This window comes from Numenius arquata, chromosome 1 (assembly GCF_964106895.1).
Source record: "Numenius arquata chromosome 1, bNumArq3.hap1.1, whole genome shotgun sequence".
NCBI classification, from domain to species: Eukaryota; Metazoa; Chordata; class Aves; order Charadriiformes; family Scolopacidae; genus Numenius; species Numenius arquata.
In genome coordinates, this window is record NC_133576.1 from 26,213,167 (window position 1) to 26,235,741 (window position 22,575).

At 42.0% G+C, this 22,575-nt stretch overlaps 1 protein-coding gene across 1 annotated transcript; it reads left to right on the plus strand.

Moving 5' to 3' along the window:
• The first annotated feature begins 3,801 nt into the window (after positions 1-3,801).
• On the plus strand, positions 3,802-21,999 carry GPR89B (G protein-coupled receptor 89B). Its single transcript, XM_074148206.1, has 14 exons — positions 3,802-3,900; positions 7,262-7,321; positions 8,183-8,286; positions 9,781-9,887; positions 10,303-10,404; positions 13,373-13,493; positions 13,742-13,822; positions 16,998-17,107; positions 18,391-18,479; positions 18,866-18,958; positions 19,295-19,390; positions 19,955-20,044; positions 20,681-20,746; positions 20,910-21,999. The coding sequence occupies exons 1-14, from the start codon at positions 3,859-3,861 to the stop codon at positions 21,114-21,116; spliced, it is 1,368 nt and encodes a 455-aa protein (XP_074004307.1). The 5' UTR covers positions 3,802-3,858; the 3' UTR covers positions 21,117-21,999.
• The last annotated feature ends 576 nt before the right edge of the window (positions 22,000-22,575 follow it).

The window sequence follows — 22,575 nt, forward strand, 5'->3', positions numbered from 1 at the left end:
GCAAGACTCATGTCTCTGCCAACAATTTGAGTTTTTCTCTCAGCAGCTTGATATACAAAGAGACATTGAAGCTTTGTTCATCTCAGAGAGGAGGGGGCTAAGAGGGTGGGGAGGTCTAACTGCTGTCTTTGAGTGCCTAATGGGGAGTTACAAGGAAGATGGAGCCAGGCTCTCAACAGAGGTGCACAGCAAAAGATCACAGGCAAAGATCACAAGGAGCAGCAAGGAAAATTTTGAATAAAAAATTCTGACAAGGAAAAAAAATTTTTCAAATGGAGAGTGGTTCAACACTAAAGCAGGTGCCCAGAAACATGGTGGGATCTCCATCCTTGGAGGATGAAGCCTGACTGGGAAAAGCATTGAGCACCCTGGTCTGATGTTGGCCCTGTGTTGAGCTTAAGTTTGGACCAGCTGGTCCCTTCCAGCCTGAACTATCCATCCCGTGGGAGGCTGAAAGCTCAGTGCAGCCACTGTGTGGTGGAACAATGGGTGTGGGGTACCTCCTGCTTCTCTGGGGTGTTCTGGTAGAGTTTGCTTAGACTGTCCCAGCAGGCAACACCAACTAACCGTGGACCATAGCACAGGCCGATGCACAAACACAGTCAACTGATGTTTGGTAGCTAGAAAGCTGCTTGAGGCGAGAACCATGTGTTGTATAACTGGTTTGGAAAGAGCATTAAAATAAAATAAAAAAAAAAAAAAAAAAAGAAAAGAGTGTGCTTGTCAACAGAGAAAATGATGGAAATATAAGGGGCTTAGGTCTTTCAGCTCCCTTTAATTTCAGTGTCAAGTGTGCCTTTAAAGCCATCTGAAAGTGCAGAGGACTGCATTTTAACATTCTGTCAACAAAAACTGGTGTATTTTAAAGCTTGCTGATCTGGGATGAAGCAGAACTGAATAGAAATGGTGATTACAAAGATACTGACAGAACATTTTGAAAAAAACACAACAAAGACTGTTGGCTTTTGCCTTGCTAGATCCAGCCTGGCACGGTAAAAGCAAAACAAGCCATTTATTGGGGGAAAGAATATATTGCTTGGAAAAGTCATGGAGTAGCCTACTGAAAAACATTTAAGTCAATACAGCAAAGAATTTGTGGTGAAACATTAAACAAAAAAGTTGCTTCCTATGGCATTTCCCTGAAGCTCAGGGGACAGTTGGAGGATGATTGGGATAAGGAAATCCAGTTACAAATGAGCATACCAAAAAATCCTGGATTACAGGCAGTTCCAGGGCAGAGGCTGTGCAGGAGGGCAGCAGGGAATCCCAGGTGGCAGCACAGGACACCAGCTGATGGGCAGGCTGCAGGCAAAGGATGAAGCATAGAAGCCTGCAAGCTAATCAGCTGAGTACTTCATTGTAAGGATATGGCACACCAACCTGACACATAAATGAAACCCAGCCTGTTACCAAATCTGGTATTTCTGGATTTTAAGAAGGTCAGAAACTTTAAAATAATTTAATTGAACATTTTTGCACTGGTTCCTCTATTTACCTGGTAGAATCGAGAACCAGAACTAGCATAGGCAAAGATTTTTTTCCCCCAATCCTTCTACTTAAGTATATGAAGAATTAGTGGGACAAAAAAGTTCAGGTAAAGTTCTTAATACATATATGTTAGTTCAAACAAAAGTCATAGACAACGCCATAAAGGAATTAACCTATTGCCAGTGAACATCATCATCTGAACTCAACCACAGATAAATTCAAAAGAAATTCAGAAATTGGAATAATGTTGGATTACTCCCAGCTTCAGAGCTCCTGTTTATGAAAACCTCTGTCGAGAAAAGAAAATGGATGGCTGGCTGCCAGCTAAGCCTATTTGTCATGAAAATGCCCCTAGCACCTTCCAGAAACCTGTGCTATTTCTAAATATACTCTCGGCCAACGAACTGCTTTAATTAAATATGCTCCACCTTTCTGCTCTACTTGAAAAACTTGACTTTAGTTCTCTCTATAAACTGAACATAAAAGAGCTACATTTACACTTTAGTATGTGGAAGAATAAAATATGGAACTGAGCGGAAACCTGTCAATGTACTGACCAGCCCTTCTTCCTTGTGTGCTGCCTCTCCTCTCTGGCCACCTCCATCTATATTCTACTTAATGAAACTACCAGCCTCTCACAACTGAGAAGTTGCCTTTGTACTCATGGAGGGCCATGGATCCTTCTCCCCACACCAGTGGCTATCTCAGGAGGAGCAACATGGAATAAATTTCCAATTTTGTTTTTACACATTTTGTCTTCTCTGAAGGAGAAGTCCTGGGGCTGGGAGGCGTATCTGAGTTTTGCCAGTAGGGATTATCTTCTTCCCTGTGTGTTTCTCCCAAGGCTCAGGGATCAGTAATTTACAGCTAAGCAGAGGTATGTTTCAAGCCTATTTATAAACACATGTAAAGAAGAAAGTTTAAAGACCTATGACCAAACTCTGCCTTGTTTTTTAACCTTGTGTTGGAGTAAGCGGAATTGCCAAGGTGTAAACAAGAACAGAATTCGGCTTTGTATAATTCATTTTTTAAAGGATTTCCTGTTAACTTACATCTTTAAAAAACAACCAAGAACTAACCCTGCCCCACAGCCTACCTATACAGAGGAAAACAACTACAAATCCCTCCAAACTCAGGAATCTCATCACTTTAGGAAAGATAAGTTTCTAAGTAGCAGATACAGAAAGGAAGAACAGGGGAGCTCAGATCTCAGCGCTGCATTAATTGGCAGCAATACCAGAAGCTGTGAAAAAGAAAAAAAAAAAGGCTCAGATCAGATACGATAATCTGCTCCCTCAGTTCATTTCCCTGTGAAAGCTGAATATTGTTTTCTCTTTGCAATGCTGTAGACAAGGAGACAAATTTCAAACCAAGACGACTGACAGCAAGACAGAAAGCCAAACAATGAAAGAGACTGTGGGACTGATTCAGTAACTCGGCACAACCAAACGTAGATTTGTTTGCCTAGTGAAATGAGTTGTAATGAATAAAAGTTCCCGATTTACAATCAGCAGGGGCTCTGTGCTTTGTTAAACTCCCAAGTAACCCTGTTTGATTCTTTCTTTCTCTTCCCATATGATTTATTATTCCAAATATAGAGAGTTTTGAGTGGCAAAAGTCAGGAGTGTTTTTAAGAGGCGAAAAAGAAAAACCAACCGAAGAAGAGACAGACGCCATTAAGTTCAAGCGGGGACGTGACTGTAACACGAAGGACTGGCTCTCACTCACACCGATAAGCATCAGGAAATTCCCTGTTTGAACTTTTACTTCCCTTCTGGCCCCATCCCCCGGTACATTATAATCGCAAGGCTTGAACGGCACCCCCAGCCCCCGCCCGGCTCTCGGTGCAGAGGCAGGATGCCAAGGGGCCCAGGTGGGAGATCGATCTCCCCTTAGGTGGGGAGATGGGCCCGGAGCCGTCGCGACTCTTGCAGCGGAGTCAAAACGGTGCTAAAACGGCAGAACGGTGCTTGCACCTCCTTCCCCACGGCCACCACCCCCCTCCCCCGGCCGGCAGCAGGTCCCCCTCCCTCGGCTTCCCCCTGCACACGGAGGGGCACCCCCCCGCCCTGGCCGGGACAAAGGGGCCAGGTTTCCTCCAGAGATGCCGCTCAGCGGGCTGAGGGCAGACCCCAGCCACGGGACCCACTCCTGTTTCCCCCCGCGATGGTGCTGGGCGGCAAGCGCACACCGCTCCTCGCCCCTCCCCCCCCCGCGGGGCGGAGCTTATTACCCCGCCCCTGGACTCGCCCCCTATCGGCCGCACCCCCGCCCCGGCTGAGGCAGGCGCTCGCGCGCCTGCGCGCTGTATCCACCGGGGCGAGCGCGGGGCCGGAAGCAGGGCAGGTAGCGGCGACGCCGGTGGCCGCCATGAGCTTCCTCATCGACTCCAGCATCATGGTCACCTCCCAGGTACCCCCGCTGCTTGCGGGGCGCGGTGCCTCTTCTCCCTCTCCCCCTCTTCCCCCGCTTCCCGGGCGAGGTGGGTGTCGCCGCCGCGGCCTGGCCCGCTCGCCGCCCCTCAGGAAGCGTCCGTTGGGATTGCGCGGGGGGCGGTGCCTGCGGGGGTGCGCATGCGCAGCCTCCCGGTGCGCGCGGAGCCCCGGGGCGGGGGTGGCGGCGGCTGGAGGGGGACATGGCAGTACGTGGTACAACGGTATTGGCATTGCCGCCGCCTTCCGCCCTCGCCCCCGCTGCCCGGGCCCCCTCGGCCTCGCCTGCTGAGCGGAGGGAACGGCCCCGCGCCCGGCTGCCTTTCCCCACCCGCTGCTTAGCAGCAAAGGTGAAAAAAGCGAAACCAACCCCCCGGCTCTTGGCTGTACGTGGAGGGGTGTTGGGCTGCAAAGCTTGTCTCGTTGTGGCCCCTCGCCCCTTTTCTGTCGCCTGAGCTCCTATCGCAGGGGAAGATAAGGTGTACGCATCTTTGGACCACTTCCTCTTACGTGTCACAGTGACCGTTGCCCTCCTGCAGTTGTCAAGTCAGAATATAATGCGTAAAGAGGTTCAGTAAATCAGGTTGTGGGGAATGATACTTTTCTTGTAGTAGTGCATCACTTTCATACATTTAAATTTTATTTGTTGGGACAGACGGGAAAGTTCATCTTGCTATTCTCTGTATAATAGTTACTTTGTTTTTGATATTCTTCAAGAAGGCTAGTCATTTATATCTTCTACCCCTGGTTTGCTACTGAGGAGCTTGCTTGTTTACAACTTTGGAAGATTTTTAATGATCTTCTTTGAGGCAGTTAAAAGGACACCAATAAAAAGCCTCCATCTCCCTTGATCCATCTGTGATTCAGCACTTCCTTCAGCTTTTTCTTTCTGCTGCCATCAAAGTCATCTTTCAACTAGTCTTTGTTGTACACCAGCTGAAGTCGCCTAGAAACCCTTTAAAACATTTCATGTCATCCCATCTTTATCATTACAAAGTGGTCTTAACATACATAAATGTTTGTGGTCTCAACATACATAAATACCCTCTACTTCTTCATTAGCTTCCTTTGCTGCTAATTTATCTTGCCATTGTGTTCTCTTTGACTGTCTTCTCCCCCTTGCTACCCCACTCTCTCAGTAAGCATCTATCCTTTCCTCCTGTCTACCTCTCTGGCAACTGAAGTGGTCCAACTGTTTGCTTCTGCCAGGAGAAAGCTCTGCTCCTTCTTCACTTCTTCTTTGCTGCACAGTTGTACTCTCTTATTTGTGCTTTTTCCAGTATTTGGTTTAAATAAGTTTAACGGGATCACAGAGGGATTTGATAAGCTTCAGAGCTAGTATGAAATTTGTGTTCTGTAATGAGGAGGGATGATCTGAAGAAAGAGGACCTTTCTCCTCTCAATAGCAGTTGGTTGTCTTATATAGACTTTCATGCACAACTCCTACCTTTCTTGACAGTTTTAAGGACAGCTTTTGGCCATTAGAGGCACAATGTCCTCCTACTTGATAATGCTTTGATTTTTGCTATCAGTTGCTTTGCATTCTAAGATCTAACTTACCAAATTGCTTTTCTTTCATTTTTGATGTCAGCTTTGCATCTTCCCATCATCTTCAGAAGTATCAAGATATATATTTAAATTGCTGCATGTAATTGTCAAATGCTCAAGAATTTTCTGACTTCATGTATCACATTCACTTGTGGTGTCTTAGAGTGTGAATTCTTAAGATAATGTGTTTCTATGCTTTGGTACAGTCCCTAACACAAGGGAAATCTAATCTTTATATATAACTTCCTCTGTTACTATTGTACTTGATTATCTCCTTTCTTTTACTTTATTTACTTGTTTCATTTTTGAAGCATTTGTCTCTACCTTTTTCCTCTTTTACATTGTTAAATGTGGAATTACTTTCTGTAAATATCACTTTCTTATCATACTTCTTTGACTTATGACCTGTAGGTAGGAGGCTTGTGGAGTATCTTACCTTGTTCTTTTTGCTATCAATTACTTTAAAGTCCTCCTCAAACAACTTTTGCCAGCTGTTACTGATCACTAGACCTCATTCCTATTTCAGTGCTTCTTTCAAGGCAAATATATTTGATCTTCCTTGCCCAGCTTTCCAGGTATTCACGGAATCACAGAATTCTCAGAGTTGGAAGGGACCTCTAGAGATCATTTGTCTGTAAATCACATTCTTCTGTTACTGCTGTCACTCCTGAGATCCAGTTGCTGCTGGTGCACAGTGGAATTGTCCACAATGAATCCTGCATTTTTGTCTTTGAAAGTTTCTTGTCTCCACAGGAGCCCAGAATGTTTTGGCCTTTTCCATGTGCTCTTGAGAAGAAATACTGTCTTTGTCCTATGCTTTCTGACATATATTGATTTTTCTCCTTGCTTTGGTCAAAACTGCCCTTATAAAAAATATTTAGCATCTTCTGAATTCTCATTTTGCTTGGATTCTTTTAAGTCATTACACTGATTTTCAGTCTTCTGCAGAATAGACAGGGCTACCCATGGAAGACCTGACAACCCAGTCACCTTTTTTTTGGCTGAAGATAGGTAATTACAGTTTTAACGACGTTGCTTAATTTGTATTTATTTCATTTAACTCATCTGCAAAATAGCTGTGATATTAAGTCCATCTCCTCAGGTATCTGTTGAAACTTAACTAAATTTTGTAAAGTGCTCTGAGAGCCATTGAAATGCAAAGTACTGTTTGCTTGTCCTGCTTTACCTACCTTTTCAATGTGGCTTTCTGCAACTCTGGATTGTGGTGTGAGGCATTCAGCACTGCCTTTTCTCTACCTTAAAGATGCTTTTAACACCTTTCTTCCATGTTGTGTCAGTGTGTAACCAAATCTAGTGTTAAGACCTTGCCCTAAAAATCAAATGTACTTCTAGTCTTAAATAAACAGCAGATATCCCTAGAAGATGTATATGTTGTGGACATTCAGGACATCAAAGTTTACTTTACCTCCATTACTGTGTTTCCTGTAAAATTTACAAGCTTTAATTCTGTAGAATAGAAGAGTGAAACAAGAAACAACAGTGCCAAGGATTGAGGAAGGTCAGGAACTGAGGAATTCTGAGAACTTGGGAATACAGAAATGGGCTGTCTTGACTGGATCTTTTGTAAGGTCATAGCCTGTGTCTGCTACACTTGAATATTTGAAATATTATTCTCTCCATGGTACTGTGGAAACTTTTAATCTTTTCTGGATCTTGGGTACTTTGGCCCAGCTCTTTTCCTTCCATTTCTTTCATCTACGGTAAGTAATGAAGTAGGTTTGTATTTTGCAAGTTGCTGGTTACAGACGTTAATTGCTTCATCTCTTCTGCAGGTGCTGTTCTTTGGATTTGGGTGGCTATTCTTCATGCGTAAGCTCTTCAAGGATTATGAGGTAAGTAGGAGCCTTTCATTACAGTTCTGTATCTTAAAAATTACAGAAATATTTTTGAAACTGCATTTGTCCTTCTTCCTCTTTTAAGCCCTCTTATCTTATTTTTAATTGTCTCTACAGTTACTTTCTTTTTAATTTCTTTTGCTTCTGTTTGAAAGACTCCTAGATGTTTGAGAAAATGGGTGGTTCTAGGGCCAGTGAAAGTTTCCGTATTGGCTACTGTTAAATGAAAAAAAATGGAGGAGGAGCAGGGGTAATGGGAAACTCTTTTGCCTTTTTCTCGAGTAAGTCTGCCTTATGTAAGTGTAAACTTTTTGTGACAAAATCAAATTCGGTGGTTAACTTTAAACTCAGTGAGGTATGTTCATTGTGGCTGAATTGTTCGTGAGGATTGGATGGGATAAAACGATTGCATTCTCTTATCCCTAGAGGGATATGAGAGAACATAGTCTAGGTCAGAGATGCCTTAAGCGTGAGCCAAATTCAAATAGTTTTTCTGATATGGATCTTATTTTTAAATCTAAGGTTAAGATCCAAGAGCTGTGTTAGCAAGGGTCCATCATTAGTCAAGTTGACATAGGGCACTGCATGCTTGACATCCCTTCTGTGTAAGGCATCTCTGTTAAATGTGCCGATAGCTGAAATCACTGTAACACTAAAGAACTTATGAGTTTGCCCTCTGCTTTCTAACGGGCTGTAGGTTCCTTCCTGTTTAGGTAAAGGGCAAGGTGCCTCGAAGCAAGAGACCCAGTTGCATGCCACTGTACCTTGTGATTTGTTTTTTGTTACCTGGGGAGATATCTGGGTGCCATTCTAGGAATGGAAATGCCTGATGTCTCTGGCTTGTTTTCTCTATTGCAGGTGCGACAGTATGTGGTCCAGGTGATCTTCTCTGTGACTTTTGCCTTCTCTTGTACCATGTTTGAACTCATCATCTTTGAGATTTTGGGCGTCCTGAACAGCAGGTGAGTGTGGGAGCTTACTAAAGGACTAGCCTGCCTTGTGTTCATCAGCTTCAGTCCAGCTCCTAAATGAATGGATTAGCCTTAGATTGGGGAAATTGAGAAAATTCTCAACAGCTCAGCAAAGATGTTTGAGCAGCAGGATTTGTTTATTTGTCAGAACATGAGACTAGAAGTCATAAGCTCCCCATTTTTCATGCAGTTGCTATTAGTGTGGTCTAGGTCCTTAGGGCAAGGCTTTAGTCTTTGACTTTTTCCATTTGTGAAGTTAAAAGAAGTGGTTTCTTTTATGGGAGTGTTGTGAAGCGTCAGATCATGTTGAAGAGCACTTTTCAGATGTTAAGCTATAGAAACTATAAGCAGTAGTTTTTCTGTGGTGGTCAGAGCAGCGAATAAGATGTGAAGCTAATTATGGAGTGAAAACTACTTCTGTAATAATACAGTATTTGTGAATCAAAGGCGCGTCCTCCCTTGACATAGGGTGAAGACTTCTACATAAAGGGGATGTTAAATGTCTACTTCAGAAGTCAGTAGGAAAGAGAAGATAGAACAGTAACATGTAGAAGCTAGCTAGGTTTCCTGTATATTTTCTCTCATCACACTAGTATAAAAGAGCAGTCAAAGGAATTGAAAGGCAAGAAATATAAATCTGATAAGAGGTAATGTAAGTTCTGACTGCGTGTCATTAATCGGTAGAGCTTGCAGCCAGGGACATCACTGAGGAGAATGCTTTTATAAGCTTCGATAAAGGGCTGGACATCAATATAGATGAAAATTTTTGTCTCTGAATTAGGTAGGAAAAAGTGACAAGGGTCCTCATAATTTCGCTTCCACCAGGCATAAGAGAATCTGAGATAATATTGGGAACAGGACATAATTTTTTATTCAAACTAAGTGAAAAGTCAGTTCAGCCAAGGTCAATCTCATCTGCGTTTGACTAATCTCCTTTGGTCAGACAAGTATTGATCATTTTCGTATACATGTGTATTTTTAAATTCTTGCATTGCAGTTTCTTGCACATGAGACAACTTGCTTTGAAGTGAAACATGTTGAATTATGAACGTTAAATATTTTAAATATTCTCAATTTGAATTAGCCCTTTTTTGACTCTGCCACTCATTACAAAATTAATTACTGCTTACACTTAGTTTGGATTTACTGTTCAACTAGAGAAGCAGTAAATGAAATGAATCATGCTACAACTGGCATTAGTCACTGTAGAAAATACAGTGTTTGATAAAATAACCCAGTGTGTTTTCCTGGATAGTTGTTAATTTTGAAATACACATTCTTGAGCTCTGCATTAAAAAACAAAACAACAGACCAACCAACCTCCCTCCAGCACAAACAACAAACAAAATCCAGAATATTCTATATGCTAGGCCAATATTATCCAATGTTTGATGTAGTTGAAAGGATCGCACCCGCATGCAATTGTCTTTGAGAAACTTGTTGTATTATGATAGCATGCTAATCAGTATTTTGGCTTTATTTTAGCTCTCGGTATTTTCACTGGAAGCTGAACCTGTGTGTCATTCTGCTCATCCTAGTCTTCATGGTACCCTTCTACATTGGTTACTTTGTTGTGAGCAATATCAGATTATGTGAGTACTTGGTTTATGGCGATGGGGCTGCTAACTTGAGACTATGCATGCAAATGAGAAACAACTTTTCTGAGAGAGAGATGTGTTGGTCACTGTCCCCATAGCTCCCTCCTTCCCAGAAAGATGTAGCTAAATGATACCCTGTTCATAGTGCAGCCCTCTTCATATGTCCATGGGTGAAAAGCCAAAGTGCAGTGTCGCTGCATTAACTCTTGCAAACGGTGGTGTCTCAAATAGCTGGTTCTGTAAGAAGTGGAGGGGTACATATGGCTAGCTGAAGTTCTCTTAGTTGACACCTGTTTTGGGCATCTATGCTCAAAGTAGCCTTTGGATTAATGTAGCAATTTTGCAAGCTTGAAAGAGCCCTAAAGAAAGAACTTTAAAATACTGTTGTGTTTTTTTTTCTCTCCATTAGTGCACAGACAGAAACTTCTTTTTGCATGTGTTTTGTGGTTGACGTTCATGTATTTCTTCTGGAAGCTGGGGGATCCGTTTCCTATCCTCAGCCCAAAACATGGTGAGTTTCATATTCTTGCTCCTTCCTTCCCTCCTGAAAATAGGCTTTGTTATCTCACTTTTAACTTGGAGCTATCATTATGTTATCTCAGCTCTACAGTTGGGACTGTAGAAAGTAGTTCTTGCAACTGAGGGTCTGCAGTACTTTGAAATCTGCAATGTGAAGGTTGTCAGACCCAGAGAAATAGGTGGATATACCTTGAATTATTTGCATTAATTTTCTTCCAATACCACAGGAAAACTTCAGGGAAGTGAATGAGTCCTAACTGAACCTACTGTATGTAAGAACACAGTGTGCTTTTTGAGGACTTTCCTTCATCTTCACAAAAAGTTGATCACAATTTTTATTAACTGGTTTCTTTTCTTGTGGAGACTAAAACTAACTTATGTAAGAAGAGAATTGACAACCAATCCTTCAGTCCGATTATTGTTTCTTGTGACTGAAATCAGATTGGCTTAAGATAGGTGGCCGTCCAGTTGACAAAACATGGCAGGGGGCCTAAACACCAGAGCTATATAGACTGTAGCCAGCAACACGTCTGGCAGCGCGTGCTGGCATTGGTACAGCTTTGTACACTGCCTGAGCCCAGAGGCAGCACAGTTGTGTGGTACTGGAAAGTGAGTTGGTACATTCTGCTGAACGCCAGAGCTATTTATGTGCAGAATTAGCTTGGGTGTCTCTGCATTGCAGTCGTAGAACCAAGAGTATTTATAGTGTGAAGATACTGTGTGCACTTAGGCTAGTTTCTGTCCAACAGAGATTGTTAGCATGTGCCTCACTGTACTGAATCTTGCGTCAGTTTAATCTTTCTGTTCTCTAGAAGGCTACTTTACTCTGTACTCTTTGTAAGAGGAAAAATTGAAGGATACCAAATGCTGTAGGGTCTATTCACCTTTTCACCTGTGATCCTAAAACTTTTCTAGGAGAAAGTGTGTATCTATGTTTTTTAATTGTGTCATTTGCCACTGAAATACAAGGGCTAGTATTTAGTGCAGATCCCTCTGCCCAGTGTTTCATTGCCAAGAAAAACACGTATCCGCTTTGAGTTGCAGAAGGTGCTGGAGTTGGCAGAATATAATAACCCAATGGGAACTTAGCCATGGGGTTTAGGTAATCCTTTTCAGATCGCTGAGAAGGTTCTGTGAAGCTGCATAACAATTGCAGATTTCCAGAATCTTCAATGGGGTAGTGGGGTGTTTTCTTTCTTTAACTTATGCATTACAGGACCATACCTCCATACTTAAGAATTGTACAGTGCCTTATCCTACCAGCTCTAGACATAATGTTAGAGCAAAGGATTCTAGTTTTTTTTTCCCTTCCGTATGGCTGGGGTGCTGCTGTCCTGCATGTACTTGTGGTGGTGTGCCTGCGGCAGTACCGAGAAGGCTTCTACAGGGCTTTGTCGTGTGGTGGTGATGGCCCAATTCAGACAGGTAGGATCCTGTTGTGGAGCAGATGTGATGGGAGGCTACACTTAAAGAGCCCCTCACACTGCAGTACATTACCTGTTGTGTCTTTCTCGATGTGCCCCATCCTGCTCACCTGAATGTATGGTGCTGCACTGCAGCTGGGGAACTGTGCTGATTAGTGGGACCCTTTCAAGTACCTGCAGTGGCATCCTGTGCCGGGGGTTGCCTTGCCTGGGGGTGGTGATGGCAGCTGCAATGATGGATGGATGATGCTGCACCTGAGAAATGCACCATCAATCACGGTACAGAGTCAGGAGCCCTGGTTGGTCTGTAGCTTGTTTAATAGACCTGAGTTTAGGAGCTAGTAGTAGAAGGAAGGTTATGTTTTACTCAACTACATACTAGGATTCCAGGATTGCTCTGAGTGTTATGGGGAGGCATTGCTTTAACTAGTGGAATGTCATGTCATTTTGAAGCCACCTCTGTTTTAACTGCTACTGTCTGACAGTGTATGGGGCAAAAGGCCAGTGTATTGTAGCACATTCTGTAACTCGTGTAAATCTCTGTGCAGCTGCACATGACTGGGTGTCTCAGTCTCCCTTTGTTAAGTCTTTTTGCCGTGTTTTCATCATTTATTCCCCTTCTCTGAAGCATGAAATGTGGCTTGGCGCTTGGCCATCTCAGCTTTGCAATCATGTAAGCTCCAAATGTGCTGTGTGTGGCAGCTGCTCTATAACTAGCTCCCGAAAAAGTGAGTGATGTTTAGTAGCACATGGCACTGTATCCTGAGAAGACAGGTTGAGGTCTGTGTTTAACGGCTGAGAAGAATGAATGCAACTTCAGGGCTTGGTGTTGGTTACAGCACAGGGTTGATGTTCGTGCTGTATTATGTGAGTATATGTTTTAGGGTCCACCTGGTGTTCAGGTGGAACGCCTTGTTGGTGCTCACCTTAACAATGTTTGTGTGTCCCCAACATGACTATTGAACAGTCAGGAGCAGCATAAGCTTCTTATGCTGTCGTAACTCAACTGTCCTACAAGCACAAATTGTGTCTGGTCTGGAGGGCTCACTTCTAATGACAACTGCCAGGATAGGCCTCCTCTCTATGGTTCAGACATTTTTGGGCCAGTTTGCAAGGACTAACTGGTTTGTTAACTCTACGCCTGGTTATTGCAGAAGTGGCTTTGCCGAAGATGCCTCCTTTATAGTGTCTGGTGGATGATCTGTGTTCCCACCTCAGCAAAGTGCAATCACTAATGTTTTGTTAATTTAGAACCAAAATATTGACTGTCGGTCCTCTCCAGATCTGTCTTAAGCTTCTTCATAGCTGGAGTTTCCCATCCCTGTTTCTAAGCATGGTAACATACTTTCTGAGGGAGACTTTTTACCTCTTTGTTTTCCTAGTCCCTGACTGTATTTTATATTACCGTGGTCATTGCACTGGGAAGGCAGTTGGATTCATTAAGCAGCTCTGTATGTGTGTTATGTTGTGAAAGCACCAAGTGTGGAGCAGAGTGAAGAGAGCAAGGTTGCTAATGCTGTGTTTTGCCTCTCTCAGGAATCCTGTCTATAGAACAGCTCATCAGCCGTGTAGGTGTGATTGGGGTGACACTCATGGCTTTGCTGTCAGGATTTGGGGCTGTCAACTGTCCGTACACTTACATGTCCTACTTCCTCAGGTAACTGCAGCCTTGTGAAATATTGTGTCCGCCTTTTTGAGATTTTTCTTCTGCTTTTCCTGTGACATCGATTCAAGTTTTTTCATAACTTTTTTTCTGAGTCTAGCTATTGCCATGTCTGCATGCTAGAACTGTTTCCATTGCTGAAGCATATTCTCCTTGTACAGGCTTCTCCTTTATTTCATGGGTGTGTGCATATTTCCTCTGAAATGGTATAGCTGGCCTAATCGGGTGTCTTCATTTTGCAGGAATGTGACAGATGCGGATATTCTGGCTTTGGAGCGACGACTCCTTCAGACTATGGACATGATTGTTAGCAAGAAAAAAAGGTGAGAAGGCAGCAGGAGCATGAAATGATTTATTTCAAGGGTTTTCAGTCAGTATGGTATGAGTTTTGAAATTACTAAAATTATTAGTCCTGTCAGGGCTGTGTGTTCTGGTGAAACAGGTTGCTGAATTGGGTTGAGCTGTGTGGTGTTTCGTTCGCACCTGATACACAACTTCGGTATTTTTTTTCCCCAGATGTGCACTAAATAGCACCCTTTCTTACTGCAGCAACACTGATTAGGCTTCCAAGACAAATTGTAACTCTCTGAGGGCAGCTTGACTAGCCTGTAAGGTGGCCACCTTTCTCTCCTGATGAGTAAGCCACCGCAGCTGGCCCTCTCGCTGGCAGTTTCAGTACTGCAGTTGGTTCATACGCATTGAGCGCTCTCCTGCTCTGTGGATCTGGTGGTTCCTGGTCAAAGCTGAAGCAGGCTAGTGAGCTGGTGTGGACACAGCTATATCCTTGCAAATGACAAGGTTTACATTAGTTCAGTTTTGCAGAATTGCAAAACATTGCTAATGTGAATGTAGTGTAGTGCACAAGCTTGCCATCAGAACTCAGCTTTTGTTGGTTTAGCTTATTCCATGTACCTCAAGCGAAAAAGCTACTTCAGAAACAATGTAATTACATTTACACATAAATGATTTTTGTGTGATGTTAAAAATTACATATTACATGCCTTACTGTTACCATAGTCACTTCAGAGGTTTGACTGTCTGACACTGAATTCTCACAGCAGTCCCTCAAACTTTACTTTTGATGCACTAGTGTTTCAATGGAACTTTTCATGTATGACAGGGGACCTTTTTGATAGTTGAACCTTGCTGAATGTCACCAGCGTGCATATCTGCTGATCAGTGTTAGCCTGTGAAAGTGAAAATGTTAAGTGGTGAACAAATGTTAACTCAGTATTTGTGGTCATGTGCGAGACTGCAAGTAGTGAGAGAATTTAATTGCTCGGATTTAATTGATTAGGGGCATACTAAAATACTGGCTTTGGAGTTAAAAGATATTGTATAAAGCTGCTTATGACTGTGCTTTTTTGTTTTGTACAGTGTTTTTGGACCTCTGGTCCAGGGAGAGTGATGATGGGGTAAAAGCAAGGATGTCTGGGACTTTTAACTGACACTTTCTTGCCTTCCTGTGGCCAGGAAATTCTGAATTTAGCAACTTTCTAACCATTATTAAGAGGCACTTGAAGTGTGTTAATTTTTGGGGAATTATACTGAAGTTCATGTATTTGTGTTTAAAAAAAAAACAACCAACCAAACAAAAAAAAAACCCCAGAACTGCGTAGTCTCAGAAATCTGCAAGAAATAGCAGAATCTTGAGTTCTGTAGACTTGTTCTCTTTTTGCTTTGACAGGGAACATCGGCTTGCATAATTGGACTATTTGCCCATATGAAGCAAAGCTTAAAAAGTTAGATTTGTATCAGTTCAAATGCAATCCAAATAATTTGGCAGAACAAGGGGGAATAGCAGTATTTTACAGTGTAGGGTAAACACTGTACTTCTATTAATTGTCAGTTACTTTCACCTTTTCAGTACTGCTGATAACTCAAGGATTATAAGGCAATGGAACGTAAAGTTTTTTTGTTTTCTTTGCTGATCTTGACATTTCTTCTCACACCAACCCTTATTCATGCTGGCTTCCTTGTCAGTAGGAGATAGTTGTTGGAAGCTGTTTTTCCTGATACACAGGAATTATTGTTCTCTCCTTCCTCTGAGGTTGGCAAGTTCTTTATGCTTGTCCTTTCAGGTATGACATGACTAAGCCTCAGGTTTGAAATGCTTAGATTCTGTGACACCGTTGCTTCATTTTGCTTCATGTTAGAGTCAAATCAGCCTGTCTGGCGTAGATATATCACATATCTACACAGGCAAAGTGGGTGGTTTTTGCCTGTGGATTCTTTCTTTGAGGTCTCCAGAACTCCTGATGGCTGTGTGGGTACAGAGATCCCTGTCACCTCTCAAAGAAAAGATTTGCCTTTGTATACTTTCAGCCTTGTTCTTCGCCTTGACACAGTTGCATTTTTGCTGCAATGCTGTGGATCATTTGGGATGGAATGTGTGAATCGGGTACTGGGAAAAAAGCAAGGATTAAAAATGCAATTCTTGTATTTGGCAGCTATCAGGATGAATTGAATTGTTCTAAGATCTGTTATTTGTAGTCTGTTGCCATATGTACTTTTATGTGTTATGTGGGGTGCCCCAAAGGTGTTTCTTTTGCTGGATGTGAAGGAGGAGTGATTTTTTTTTTTTTTCTTAATTTTTTTATTACATTGCTTATCAACAACCTTGAAGAGGGCTGTGTGCCAAATGTAGTAATACTGGCTGCAGCTACAGGAAAGGGCCTAAACACTGTTGAATCATGAATCACCTTGACAATACTATGAATAGTTTTCAGCTTAGGAGCGGATAACTGGCTCACAAATTTCAGTGGGGAGAAATGTGAGGGAATGAGGCCAGAAGCCAGTACTGCTCGTGGGGATTATGCTGCACTGCACATGGGGGTGTGAGGGACAATATTCAGCTGCTGCTGTAGTGTTGGAATTAGCTTTAGGAGTCATGTTCAGATCGCCTGAAGCATCCAGTGGTTCAGTCCAGTAATGGATTTATGTGTTTCTGCTTCATAACAGCTTGTCATGCAGCCTAGTAGTGAGTGACAGCATATCAGGGAGTGCTGCTGCGTACCATCCAGCGCCCACAGTTCTGTGGAGGAGGCGGATGTGCAGTGATAAAGAAGAGGTGTTCAAGGGGAGAGAGGAGCATGAGAAGTCTTCCGATTACTGAAATTGAGATAGCGCAGTCATGTGTTTGAGGAGAGGAAAGCGACTAATCATATGACTGAGAAAAGCATTTGAATTTTTATTTTTAATTGGGTTTAAATCCCTTTAAGGATTGAAACAGGATCCTGAAAGGAAATCTTGGGAAGTGTCTCATTGAATCTCGCTTGATTAGGTCTGGGCTCTACTCCAGAGCTAATCAAGATAATGTTATGAAGGAAAATTGGTGCTTATGGGGAAAAAAAAAGAGGGGGCATCTGTTTGCAGTGAATTTAGTTTAACAGTGTCTTCTAAGGAACTGTTTTTTGGGTGGTTTTCTTGTTGTTTTTTGTTTTGAATTTTTTATAAAAATACTTTATTCTTCAGGACTTGTATTTTCTGTTCTTTCAGGATAGCAGTGGCTCATAGGACAATGTTCCAGAGAGGAGAAGTGCATAACAAACCCACTGGCTTCTGGGGAATGATAAAAAGTGTTACGACATCTGTTTCAGGCAGTGAAAGTATCCTTCATCTGCATGATGGCACCTGCCTCGGGAGGTGACTCCAGCTGTCTTCTGTTTTGAAAGGAAGAGTGTTAGTTGGGCCAGTTACAAAGCATTTGCGTTTCAACACGTTTCAGCAGTCTGAGCAAAAGGCTTAATGTCTCTTGGGAATTTTGCTTTCTGTCACTCTACTGTCTGACCTTTTGCCCGGGGGTTGGATACATAGTTTTACTGTGACACAGTCAGGAGTTGTATGCTGCTGCCCTGCCCTATAAATGCGCTGTTGCATCACCATAGCTGAGGTGTACAGCAGATTGCAGGACAGATGTGCACACTTATGGTGTCACATTGCAGATGTCTTCCCCATCACATCACTGATGCGGGAGGCAACTTTTTATTCTGATGTATCCGCTGCTCATATGACTGACTTGCATGCGTATTTTTCTCATAACTTGAAATGTTCTTCTCGGGGATGGAGAACCTGTGATGTACTTAAGCAAAACAACTGGTTGGAGGAACATTTTACCTCGCCTATGGTTGGCTTTCTGGCCGTGTTGGAAAGCCGTGAGAAAAAGAAGGGCAGGAAGCAACTTGTTGACAAAATAAATTGTTCTCATGATACTGGCTGGCCACTGCTACTATAGCAGTGTGACAAAAAGGTGGATAGGAACAGGTAAATAGAAGTTGTTCTGCCCATGTGAAAGGGGTAAAAGGAATCTGTTTGGAATTACAAGGGTCTGTATTTTTCTAACTTACAGTTGCCTACCAGTGTTTTTTTGCCAGACCACTTAAGTGTGCAGTTTGCATATTTAAGGCTGAGGACTCTTCTTCTTCTTTCCCACTAGCTGTGGGAATAGCAAAATCAGGATTTGGCTATTTGACAAGACTCTTCATAATAATCACTAATCTCTTGGAGCAGTTACTCAGCAGTTTTGTTTATGAAGATGATGTGAGAGTGAGATGCACTTCAGGGACAAAGGACAGTGATCAAAGTGGAGCAGCAGTCTTAGAGACCTCTGGTTCTGTTCTGCGATATGTTCCCCAGGCAGAGGAATAAAAAGCTTGTTGCGTGACTGCCTAAATACTGTCTACTGCCGACCTTCTTAAAATGGAGTAGTGCGCAAAATATCTATCCTTTAGATTTCTTTGGGTGCAGTATTAACAAGGAGCATTAAGACTTAATCAAAAAACTGTTCTGGATCAAACCATTAGATGTGGCCCTTGGGCTGAAGGTGGGGAATGCTTTGGTTTTGCTTAAGAATTTGTGACGTATTCTAGCCTTGACTGTGCTGGTTTGCCAGATCTGTCCCTTATCCAACAAGAAGTGGATGCCCTAGAAGAGCTGAGTAGGCAGCTTTTTCTGGAAACTGCTGACTTGCATGCAACAAAGGTACATAGCAAAGTAACTGCCCAGATGGGTGTTGGGAAGCCAGGGTAGTTTGATAGATGATGTATGTTGCAAAAAACTGAAAGCTGATTAGCAGGTAAATGTTGAAATGTTGTGATGTGGTGGAGTGAGGATCTGTTTTTTTTTAATTTGGAATCTAGATGGCAGTTTCCTTTCAGTTCAGATACGTACTGGGGTATGCACTGTGTCCCTAAAGCCATTCGGAAACTTCTGAATTAAAACTTTTGATTTCAGAAACAATTGAATTACGAGGTGTAGAAGGATAAAGCTGTGTTTGCTGCTATGGGTGCTTCATTAAAATTTTGTGTTGTGGAAATGATATATTTTTTTGTGTGTTTTGTTCCCCCTCCCTCCTTTTGTATTTCCAGGAGAGAATAGAGTACTCCAAAACTTTCCAGGGAAAATACTTTAATTTTTTGGGTTACTTTTTCTCCATCTATTGTGTCTGGAAAATCTTCATGGTATGTAAATGTTTTAATGTTTTATGCAGACATATGCAAATGTCACACCCTACATTGATTATGCTATACATGCAGTTCATCAAGTAATGCTCCAGTTTCCTTAAAATCCTGTTTCTGGAAGTTCCGAAAGAAACTTGCTCTTGGTTGAAATAAAGCTGTCTGTTTGTATAGAGCATTAGACAAGCAATTCTTACAGGTGTGCATTTTGCACTTTCTTAGACAATTCGACCATCCCCTACCCCTTTCCTTGGTGGTACAAAGTAAGAGTCATGCATGGGTACAGTGAGGTATGCTTTTGTTTTCTTGTTTGAATGCAAATCTGTCTCTTTCTTGCAGGCAACCATCAATATTGTATTTGACCGTGTGGGGAAGACTGATCCAGTCACACGAGGAATTGAGATCACTGTAAATTATCTGGGCATCCAGTTTGATGTGAGACTTTATTAATTCTTACAGCCTTTTCAGCAGTTTCTATCTTATCTAAACAAAATCATTCTGCTGGTAGGGAGAGAGTGATAGGGCCCTGAGATTGTGTCTTCTAACTTATTGAGGAGAACAGGAAAATGCACCGTGAACTTTGCTTTCACACTGATTTTGTGCTGGAATGGTAATGTGGTCTTGCCAGAGAGGCAGTGATTTGCTTGTTTGTTTTGGGAAAATGGGAACACATTAGTCAACTTGCTTAGATTAATTCATTTAACTACAGAGTGATAATGTTTGCTCGTGAACACAGGTGTTCTGTCGTTTACACTTTTTAAATATATCCCTGTGAATACAGGGTTCTTTGTGATTGATGTAAGCTAAATCTGTTTTTCTCGTGTGTTTGGAATAAGCAATTGCTAATATATTTGTGAAAATGTCTGTTATAGCAACCTGTCTACAATGGATATCTGTACAATTAAGAAATACAAAGACACTGAAGAAGTGGCAGCTATACAATATGGAGTAAATGGGGTTAGGGTTAGAGATTTAACTTTGTTCTTCTTGTTGATACAGGTGAAATTCTGGTCTCAGCACATTTCCTTTATTCTTGTTGGAATAATCATTGTTACCTCTATAAGAGGATTGTTAATCACACTTACAAAGGTAAGAGCCAGAACTCTTAAGTGATTTTGTACCCAGAAAGCTGTTATCAGATCTTTAACTTTGGATGGGACAAATACTGTATAACCTTTCAATGCACATTTATGTTTTAAATACATGAGTATAAATACTTGCAGAGGAAGGAAGTGAGGAAAAATACCTTCTGCAGTATATTTCTCCACTCGGTCTCTATTTTTACGAGGGTTGGGAAGAGAGGTAGATGTTAAATGAGATTTTAAATGTAAGCAAGGGTTCAAAGGGATGCTGTAGCCAGGGCTTACTATTAGTAAGGTTGATGAGATGGTGATTAAAAGAATTTAGATTGCTTAATTTGAGCTACTGGAAAGGCATTAACTCGAGACATGTGACTCATTGTCTTGACCTGGCTTTTGGTACCTAAGCTTAAACTTTAATATATATCGTTATATGTCTTTTACCACATGGCACCACTGGCTTAGGGATATTCATCTTTAATACTAAGACTGCAAGTTTCTGAAAGTAGGGTACAGGCATCCCTCCAGAAAGTATGGGTTTTTTTAAATGAAAATATATTGAATGTTACGTATCTTTCATGCAGCCCTAAGGCACATCAGACTTACCTGACTGCTTATTCCCAGTACTTTTTTTTTTTTTTCCTAGTTCTTCTATGCCATTTCCAGCAGCAAGTCCTCCAATGTTATTGTTCTGCTTTTAGCACAGATAATGGTGAGTATGTGGAACCATCAGCACACAAATGTACATTTATCCATACATACTTATTTGTGTGTTTATGCATATACACATAATGAAATCTTTGTATGCTGACCCATGTTAGCCACGTAGCTAATTGTGATACAATAACTACCTTCTCTTTTTTTTTAATTTACAGGGTATGTATTTTGTGTCATCAGTGCTGCTGATCCGGATGAGTATGCCTCTAGAATATCGTACTATTATTACAGAAGTCCTAGGAGAGCTCCAGTTCAACTTTTATCATCGTTGGTTTGATGTGATATTCCTAGTTAGTGCACTATCCAGTATCCTCTTTCTCTATTTAGCACATAAACAAGCCCCAGAAAAGCACATGGCCCTTTAAGGACTGCAGTCATGCACTGCTCTCTGTCCTTTCAACTGCACTGCTGCAACTCCTGTGGACTGCAAAACTTGAAGAGAGAGAGCCAAGACTATTCTGTGTGTTCCAGCAGCGTAACTGGCTCTTTGAACTTCCACACATGTCATCATTAAGCTCTGTGGCTCATTTTGTTAAGGTGCCACAGCTTCAAGGAAAGGGAATGCATGTATTGTATGTGAGATAGTTCAGTGCCAAGGAATAAGAGCACTCCTTGGTACACCAATATCTAGGGACGTTGGAACTTGCACAGTAGGCTGTCCGAGGTAAGACCTATTACTGTTAGAAGAACATCTTCAGAGAAGGCACCAAAGAAATATGATTTTTCTTTTGAAAATCAACTCGTAATTGGGATTCAGAGGACGGCAATTCTGGTTGAATATTTTGAGTTTGTGGAATTAAACAAGTTTTTGTAATATCACATGCAAGCATCACAGTTGTTTTTTGTCAGCCCCAAAGTTTTGGCTGGAAGTGAGCTAGAAAGTGGCTAGGATTTGCTGCCGGGCAGAAGTGAATTGGAGAGAATTTCACTCCATTTCTGTATGTAATGTATGCTAGTGTGTATCACTAGTACTGATAGTCCCTCAGAGCTGGAGATTAGCTTTTTGTTGCTGAATCTCAACTTTGTTTTCTCTCCCTGCATAAATGGACTGAGGTTTTTGATTCCTCTTTGCTAGAGTTCAGTGTGAAGTCAAAGACCACAGCTATGCCTTGTTTACCATATATGCTGTAAATGTGGTGTTCCCCACAACCTGTGTATTCTTCTGCAGTAGCCCATTTCCCCTTCTTCATGTAATTTAAGGCACAAAAGTAAATTTTATTCATGTGACTTAAAATTGTAGCTTCCCATAGCCACTGTCCTAGGCTTGCTTTGTTGTAAAATTGTTCTGGAACATAAATCATAGGTGGCGAGAGTAAGACCTGGGGCGGGGAGGAGGTGGGGGGGAACAGCACTCTAAACAATTTATTTCTGTGTTGTCTTCAGCGTACAGCAAGGAGGCAGAGTATACAGCAGCAATATTACACAGCCATTTATGCCACATTCAAGACAATGTGATGTTGACTTGGAGTTAGACAAGCCTTCATGACTGAATTATGTATGCTGTTTTAACTACCATGATCCACAGCTGTCTGCAGAGAAGAGGGAATAGTGCTTCAACATCTTGAGTTATAAATTACGAAGTTAGCTTAATGTTTGAAAGAAATTTCTGCAGTGTTAGCAGGAGAAAGGAGCGTAATGCACAGAGTATGTTGGTTTATGCCATTTCACAGCAGCTGTACTGCTGTAAGCATGGCGTAGAAGAGTCACCACAGAGATTGAGTGGATGGACTTGGATTAGGGGGAGAACTGCCTCTCCTGGGAGAAGGGGAGAAGTCAGTTGCTCTTTATTAAGAGCTTAACCTTAAAAGGCTAAGACGCTTTACA